This window comes from Nannospalax galili, unplaced genomic scaffold (genome assembly GCF_000622305.1).
Source record: "Nannospalax galili isolate Female #2095 unplaced genomic scaffold, S.galili_v1.0 scaffold441, whole genome shotgun sequence".
NCBI lineage: Eukaryota > Metazoa > Chordata > Mammalia > Rodentia > Spalacidae > Nannospalax > Nannospalax galili.
Window position 1 is genome coordinate 4,711,359 of NW_008348089.1, and position 9,123 is coordinate 4,720,481.

Genomic DNA, 9,123 nt, shown 5'->3' on the forward strand with positions numbered 1-9,123 from the left:
TCACTTGGAAGCATGAATGAGATGTTTCTTCTGAGTTGACCCTCCTCTTTGTAGACTGGACACTGGTTGAAGTCCATCTGGTGGGGTCTCCATGGCCTCCTTGATCAAGGGGACAGGTGATTCACTACTGTTACAGGATATTTTGGGAGCTGCTCATAGCCCCCCTGGAACTAGTCGACCTAGGAGGGCAAGGAGCAAAAACTGTCCTTTATGTCCCTCTGACTAAATTAGTATAGGTTTCAAAGTATGTCTGTTAAACACCCAAGAAGGTTAGTTCCACCAGTCTGGTATTTTTAATTACTGTGTGTCATGTAGATAAATCTTGGGCAAAGACAAATTGTTCTCAGACAAACCTTACCTAGACATATATTTCTTGATTGTCTATGTATAATTTGTCAGTAGGTTGTTGGAGTAATATGATTCTCTCACATTGTCTCTCCCCTCCATCATGGTTTTCCCACTTAAGGTGCCCCCATTTCCCCCCTTTCTCCCTTAATAATACCCTTCTCCTACGGTCCTACCTCTCTTGAGCTCCTTCATTCCCTTTATCGCCCAGGTTCCTTGTATACCCTTCCCTCCCCTCTCCCTTAAACTAACCCAATTTTTATTCTATTCTTATCACACCATCCTCTGAAGAGGTTACCCAACTTGTCGATAGGGAATCGGGACGCCGATCACTCTGGCTTCTTCCATGCTGAACAGGGACACAGAGTGACTCAACTGGAGTAGATAGATGCAGGGTGAGGCAATTGGATAGACCCCCTTCAGTGGGTCTGTCTAAAGGACTTACAAATTGCATAACTCTTATATTTAGGGGGAATAGAAAGTCTTTGACAGGTGAATAAGAGATGTGAAGGAAAAGTAAAGACAAGAGTAATTAGCATTACAAGTTCTAGACAGGGAACTAGAAAAATGTCAGAACAGGGTAATTTTCAAATGTTCATCTGAGAGTCCATTGGAATTTCTTGACAAGGGCTTCCAAAAGCCTCCCTCTATTGGGTTCCCCCTCATTTTTCTTTTTAAATGTAGAATTTTTAAATTATAATATTTATGAAGATAAATTTATAGTATTACAGAATAGGTAGTAAAGGTCAGAATTGAATGAAATTCATCATCCATTGCTTCTGAAACTCTTAACTGTTATCTATTTTTAGATATGTCAAAAGTTAATTACTTTCATTTTAATTCATATTTGAATTAACATTTATAAGAGATCTTTAGTGGATATATATTTCATCTTGAGTGGAAAGCAAAGGTCTTTGTTACAATGTTTATTAGTCATGTCATGGACAATGTCTTTGATTAATAACAACATTGTCTAATTTAGTTCACCTCTGAATTGTGCTTCAATGAACTGTATTAATCATACAGAAAAAAGCAACAGTAAAGGATGTGCCTTGATATTCTCTAGAAGTTTATGCTATTTATGTATAACTTAAGGAACAAACAGCCATTGTAACAAAATGATTTTTAAAACCCATTGAGTTATATACTGCAAAGTGTCCCTGGTGACTCCCAGGGCTTAAACTGGCTAATTAGTAAAAATAATGTAAGGAAAAGGACACATTAAGGGAAGTGACATAGTATATCTTCTGGGAATGCTTTCACATTAGTATTTGATAAAGTAGACTCAGATCAAATATAAAAGCAACTGATGCATTCCGTGTCTGTCATTGTTTATCACGTGCGGACACGTTTTCCTAACCCAGTTGTATACAGTACACATTCTCATGATGAAAGCATTCTGTGAATTGTCTTAGGCGTCTCATAATATCAGAGTTGATGATTATCACCTCAGAGGATAAGATATAATCTATTTACGAGAAAACATAAGTAAATGTTTCTTTTCTACTCCCTGTTGACATAAGGTATTTTACTATGACTGATAACAACCAAAATCTTCTAGTGATGCATATAATATATGGATGAGTACAGTACTTGAATGCTCCCTTGTACAGATACGTGATAGCTAGTTTACAATCAGCTGTGAGCACAGGAACCAGATAAAGAAATGAGCATATATTAAACTGTTAAAACGTGAGATCCTCCATATTAGATAGGAAGCAAAACACTAACTGTGCAGTTGACTGGAAATGCCACCTAATCCCTGCTTAATTAAAACAGCACTCTAAACTCCTGTTGTGTTGAGGGAGTAAAGAGTGTGGGACGACTGATGTATGAGGAAAATAGCAGTCAGTGTGGCTAATCGCAAAGACTTGGGAGCGTTCTAGCTACATAAATCAGAGCGACTTCTGAATAGCCTCATAAAATACCATGTCATTGCCATTCTACTCACGACTTTCTGGTTCTTCCTACAGCATGCAGATCATTAAGAAACTTCTAAGCAATCAAGTAATGTGAGTCTGATGAAATTACTCAATCAATGCACAGGCTCAAAGTGGAAGCATAATTCAAACTTGCATAGTTTTTATATGTCAAAAGACCTTTCTTTCACCAGGGCAAAGGGGATCTGAATGAAGGAGATTCATTTTGAAATAGTACGTATATGTGCGAGTGCATATATATTTAGCAAATAAATATATGCAACTGGTAAATATCTGAGTATGATTCATAGAAACTCAAGGCAATTACAATATTATGTATTTAGAGTAGAATACATAAATTTTCATTTCTATCATATGGTTCAGCCATTGAATTATATCTTGTGTTTATATAGAGGTAATGTATTCAATAAAACACATCAAAGTTTAAAAATAATGCTGTTGCCTTTTTAAACTACCTGTATGAAGTCAAAACAGAAAGGTTAGAATTGTCATACACATACCATGGTTCAATAGCAGATGAGTTTGGTACTTCAAAAGGCTGTGATAGCTGTGACTTTTCCCTTCCGAGTTCGCCTGAGCAATACTGCAACCACTTTCTGCTTGAACACATCCTAGGAAGCTGAGCGAACCTTTCATTTCTGCTTATCCCTTATATCTCTAGAGTAGAAGTATTTCTTCTCTGACAGCCCTATCACTTTCATCTTGCTGGTCCTCAGCTACATTTCTCATATTATTTAAATGAAGCAATCACCTACTAAAGAAAATTCTTTTTTCCTAACCAACTAAGTGAGCACACTGATCCAGTGTGTGTTACTGACTGCTTTAAAATGTTACTATGTTACTATGAACATAACAGCTTCTAATTTATCACACTTTTGCTAACAGTGCAGTGCAGAAAAAGTGACTTTTAACCTTTAAAGTATACACAAATGAGACACTTTTCAGTATGCTATAAAAGGTATAAAGCTTTTAAAACTCTGTATTACCTTCACTGAGATATTAGGTAGTCTATAAAAGAAGGTAATTCCCTTGTCTGATGTACTAATTTCATTCAAGGCAAATTAATTGAGAAGGAAGTATTTCTGTTAGTAGGTTATACACAGTTGACGTACACAATGAGATTTCTAGAGAAATATGCAGTTTGTGTAGCTTTTTAAAAATCTAGCTAAAAATAAGTAAGCCATGGCACACTGACAGGCAACAGTATACTATGAGAAAAAAATACAACAGTTGTTTTGAACCAAATGCCCACACAGCATCGCCAAATAGTATTCGTCTCATAAAGAATACCAAGAGCTATAGATGTTTGTAAATAATGTATTTTTCATGTACAACACAGAATAAGCAATAAAATAAGCATTTATCCATAAGCCCCATCCCCTGCTGGGATAGAAAACATAAGTCAGAAACATCTAGTCATAAAATGAATGTAAAGATACAATGATTATGCCCCCACAATTCCATTCTGGTCATCTTCGTCTAGATAAATCCAGGTCATTTCTTTCAGAAGACTCAGTTCATTTCTGAACTCTCAACAGAGCGTTACTGAACCCCTCAATGAGATCATAATATCTCCCTGAAAAGTTCTGAGCCCACGGGCACTGTGAGCCTCCAGGCAGCACGGGATCCAGCAGGCAAGCTATCTAATGCTTAATTTACTTAATGCACAAGTGCAAGGCTGCCTGAATCCTGACCTCATTATCCCACAGTCATACAGTTCCATGGATGTAAATGATAGACGATGGCAGACATGTTTACGAAGACAGCCTATGAAACCAAGAGAGGGAGCCTCCTGGAGCTGTGGGTCTGTCCAAGCACACCCGACAGAAGCCCCTTGCTTGGGCAGATCTGCCACCTGCAGCTGGCTCACCTACCAGTCGTGTACACGTGTGTGTGTGTGTGTGTGTGTGTGTGTGCGCGCGCGCGTGTGTGTGTGTGTGTGTGTGTGTGTGTTGCGTGGCGGAAGGGCAGGAGACAGAGAAGCTGTGACCCATCTGTCGCCTCGATTTTCTGAACAGGAAACCGTGTGGACTGATAAAAGTCCTGTGCCCAGAAAAATTCCCCCAGAGGGGTGTCACTGCAACCCAGCAAACAAACCTTGCTTGCAAACCAGGGATGCGAGTTTCCGAAAAGGAAACCATCACATTAATGCAGAAAGGGCTGCGAAAGTCGGTCTCCCCTCTCTTCTCACGTATTAGCAAGTGACAAGAGTTGGACCTAGAGCTGGAGCACCATGCATGATAATGACGTGAGCCCCGCCGCCCCCGCCGCGTGGCCCGCTCGCCAATAGGTGGGGCCACGAGCCCGGCGACCCGCGCGGCCCCTTGGAGCCCGAGCTGCCCGGCTCCCGCGTCTCCTACTGCCCCGGCGTGGGCTGTGAGCGGCGTCCCCAAGGCCCACGGGAGCGGCCTGCGCGGGCTCCTGAGTCTCCTGCGCCCCGACCCGGCTGCAGCTGCACACCGCCATCCGCTCTTGCCACCCAGCAGGCGACGCGAGGCCCGCAGCGGACCTAGGGGCTGCACGCACGCCGGGCTTACTGTGGCTGCGGCGGACTCGACTGCTCACGTTACAGAACCACCTGTTCGCGCCCCGGGAGCGCCCCAACCCCAGCCCCGCGCTCTGCCTGCGGTGATTCCGCCAGACTCCCCCAAATATCATTTAAAGAATGGCTCAAATGCACATCCGGGAAAACCGGGAAGGAAGAGTCAATTAAAGTTCCTTCCCCTGCACTCCGCGTCCCCGCACTCTCGTGCTCCTGGGCCACACTCCCCGCCGTCCCCATTCTCGCGCCGCGGGGCTCCAGCCACAGCCGGGGAAGTCGAGCCTGTGCGCGCCCGGCAGAGGGGCCGCGACCTGGTCGCCTGCTGTAGCCGCCCGGAGGCGCAGGGGGGACAGCGAAGACTGCGGAGGACACGCTAGGGAAAGTCGCCTGGGGCAGTGCAGCCCTCTCTTACCGATGTGAATGATCGAATCCGCTGCAGCCAGGTCCCAGGTTCGAGACCACCAGATGAACAGAAGCAGGAGCAAAGGGAAAACTTCCATCCTCCTATCCGGTCCTCTTCGACGATGGCTTCGCTTCCGATATGTAGATTTGCTTTAACCAGTCCAAGAGTTTGAGCTCACGATAGAGTTGCGCGCAGCTTCCCCCTTATTTCCAAATTCCTCTTGCCCTGGCGAAGGCTGTTCTGGTCGCCGAGGAGGCAGAGGCGGTGGCAGAGCGATCCTAACCCGAGGAAACCTCCTTCCAGAGCCTTGTCACTTAGAGAGGAATTTTGGCATCGCCAGAGTTGTTTGCAGTTTGGCTTTTTAAAAATGCATCCAGCCTCGGCTGCTCCCGGGCAGGGGGCGAGGCTGGGCGCTCCGCCGGTGGCCGTGTCCGCGCGGGGGCCCCGGTGGGGGTCTCAGCTCCGCGACTGGAGCACCCCCGCGCCGGACGCGCCCCCGGCCTCCTGCCGCCCAGCCCCTACGCCCGGGGCCACACGGTCGCGGCGCCTCGCTGCCAGGGTCTAAGTGCCAGGGAAGATGAGGTTCCAAGCGGGGCGGCCAGATTCCAGCAGGGAGGGGGAAGGCCCACTCCCTGAGGGGCAGGAAAAGTGAACTTCAAGGTAATGCAGATAGTGATGCAGAGAAAATCCCTTCTGCGCGCGGCGAGCGCAGGGCTGGAGAGGAGGCGCTGGGCTAGTCGCGGCGCGGTGGCGGGGGAGTTGCGCCAGGCGCGAGCAGCGGGCCTGGCCGGCGGAGGGAAGACGCCGCGCGGGCTGCAGGATGCTCCGCAACGTTCGCCTGGCGGGATGCAGGAAGCGAGGAGCGAGCCTGGCAGCTTCGGGAGCAGCTTCACGTTGCCTAGAAATGGATCACCTAGGAGAAGCAGCGAGTCCGCGAGAGAGCGGTGCTGTCAGGCGGAGAGGGGGAAACCGAGAGGAAGAGCTTCTCTCTAATAACCACCTCCTCCCCCTATCTGCAATACAAGGGAGAAACAAAATAGTGCTCTCATTTCCCTCGGAATCTTCAACCAGGACTGAGAAAGGCAGGGCTGTGAGAGAAAAGGCGATGGACCCTTGTTTTTCCCTCTTGGTTTTTCCTCTCTTTTTTCTTTTTTCTTTTCTTTTACAAGGTTAAAAGCAGCCTAAAAAAGCCACCCCACTTATTTAACCTTGCTACCCTCCAACAGGTACTCCACTTTTTCTAGTCTTTGCCTGAATTAGAAACATTGGCTGAGAACAAATTGGGGACACCTGGTCACTTAGGGAAATAGAGACCTAGAAAGCTTTTAATGAGATTTCAATTATAAAGTTATAAAAAGCAGGGGGTGTGCTAATTACCTTTTAAACAGTGATTTTTTTTTTTCTGGTCTCTGGTGTTTTTTAAGGCAATCAGGATAGAGAAAGAATTCTGAAATCCTGTCTGTGGATAAAACTCCTTTATCAAAAAAAGAGTTCTTGAAATCTAAATCTAATATATATTACATTATATATAATGAATAAAGCAAATATAAATGCCTCAGTGGTCAAAATATTGCATTAACTTAATCACCTGTGTAGATAAGTCACATGGGAAGTTCCTGGTCTGCACTGGGAAGCTGTGAGTGACAGGCTCCTAGCCTCCAGTGAAGAGATTTTGTGCAAGCTTATTTCCGATCATTGTAACTTCCGTTCTTCTAATGACTAGCTTTTATCATTCTGACCTTACTACAGAAGGGAGATCTGTTAATACAATCAAGTGTCTAACTGAGGTCAGGTATTAACAGCTCTAATACTGTTTCAATTACAGTTGAAGTCCTTTGGGAATGTTGTTACTTGGTGTATATGGATGTCAAAGCTGTCAGAACCCACCTTTACCTCTAAGATTGGCTAACCTCTTTTCTTATTACTGCTCTGGAATTCTTTCCTTTAGCTTGGTGAGTTGACTCATTATTCGCAGTTAGTTGTCTGCTCTCACCTCTGCCAGGTACTATCTTGTACATTTCCTCTCTGGATATTCCAGAAAATGTCCTGCTATCCTATTGCTACTCCAGGTTCACAATTCCTCTTGAATTGCATAAGTTCATCTTTTCAGTGACTCTCCTTCACCCCCTCCAGGGCAGATTTCTCTCACCCATGATGCAGTGTGCTTTAATGTGGAGTAAACCCATCTGTCTTCTATGTGTTCATCACACAGAAAGAACTACCTTGGAATTAGTTCATCAGCGTCTTCAGGGATATCCAGGACTTGTACACTTTTTTCCGTACAGTCTTTTGCAGAGAGCCCCATTTGCTGAATGAATCAAGAACAAACCAGTACTTCCAAGAAACCATCTCTGACTCTGTATTTTTCAGTCAGTTTTCATCATTTCTTCATTTTCCCCCCAGAGTACACATGGACTCAGTATTGATTGTATTCATGTTGTTATTGATGTCATTTCCCTGTTCAAAGCATTCTGATGCACTTGCATGAATTATACTTTGTTGGTATAGATTATGAATCTTAAAAATGGAAGTATCTCTGCACAGCATACTGGGGCATTTTAAAAGCTGATGACTCACTGTGTATTCTATCAGGAAAAATTGTGAAATAGCCAAGTGACTCTAGATAGGCTGACCAGACTCCAGTGATGAACTTGCACTGAGGGACATCTGGATGCAGATGTTTGACCAGATAGGACTTAACATATATGACAACATGCATGAAATTCATTGGGGAGGCTGCTATGGAGGGCACGGATGGAGGAGGGGGGCTATAAAGATGATTAAGATATTTTGTATGAAATGTACAAAAATTCATTTAAATATACATTAAAAAATCTTTAATTAAAAATACTATGGAAAGAACAATAGAATAACTTGAATCAGAGAGGTATGTAGAACTACAAAATAACAATTGGATCAATCACATCTTAAAAAGCATTATTCTTGGAGACAGCTAAGTATAATCACATTCATAAATCTCCCCTCTTAGAAACATCTTTTCAGTACTATAAAGAAGACATTTTAATAGTCCTCAATCCTCCAGTTTAATAGTTTTCAATCATAACCTGGGATCCTTGGCAAAGGGATTATTTCACTCTAATTAAACCTGGAACTCCAATGCTTGGGACTGAGTCTATAAGCTGCATACTTCAAATTTCTGTAGGTAAACCTAACATGTAACCATAGTTCAGAACCACCATTCCAATACTTAGACATTTAAAGGCATCTGAGTGACATATCACAAAAACTCGTGAAGATATAATGATCAACCCTGCCAATCAAACCAAGTAGTTCAACCATGAGTGAAAGTTTTCCAAGTGTAAAACAAGAAAGTAATTGCAAAAGTGAAGTATAACATTGGCTTACTGATGTTCAGTTTAGGAAAAGCAAACTTCACAGTACCTAAGTAATTCCTATGCCCAATAGGCCCCAGCAGATTGGTTTTGCATGAATAAGAATGTACTCACAAAATAAACAGTATTAACTACATATATATATATTAGTAAATTGGATAGATTATGATTTCATAGTTTCCCAGAAAAAATATTTATGTGTAAATTAGAATTTAATTATCAGGCTCAAAAATATAATTTGCTGGCTCCATTAATTAATTAATTAATTTGTTAATTGTTGTACTGAGATTGAACTTGGAGTTTTACACATTAGGCTCAGGCTAGGAAATGTCTCTATCATTTAGCTACATTTTCTCCTTTTACTTTTAAGACAGGGTCTCATTAATTTGCCCAGGCTAGCCTCGAACTTACTCTGTAGACCAGACAATACTTGAAATTGTGCTCCTTATGCCTGAACCCCGAGTAGGGAGGATTTTGGTCCTACACCACGAAGCCTAATTTTGGTGTTTTCTAAATAAACATTTTAATGAGAGTTTCTGT

At 43.2% G+C, this 9,123-nt stretch overlaps 1 protein-coding gene across 2 annotated transcripts in view; it reads right to left on the reverse strand.

The window, feature by feature from the left end:
- The window catches only part of Grid2 (glutamate ionotropic receptor delta type subunit 2), a 1,595,433-nt gene extending 1,589,241 nt beyond the window's left edge, over positions 1 to 6,192 (reverse strand). Inside the window, exon 1 of one of the 2 annotated variants that reach the window (XM_008844624.2) lies at positions 5,240 to 5,676. In XM_008844624.2, coding sequence (XP_008842846.1) covers positions 5,240 to 5,327 — 88 coding nt within the window. In that variant the 5' untranslated portion in view covers positions 5,328 to 5,676. Of the gene's footprint in view, positions 1 to 5,239 lie in introns of both variants that reach the window. The other variant, XM_008844623.2, reaches the window with a different exon arrangement.
- Between the last annotated feature and the right edge of the window lie 2,931 nt (positions 6,193 to 9,123).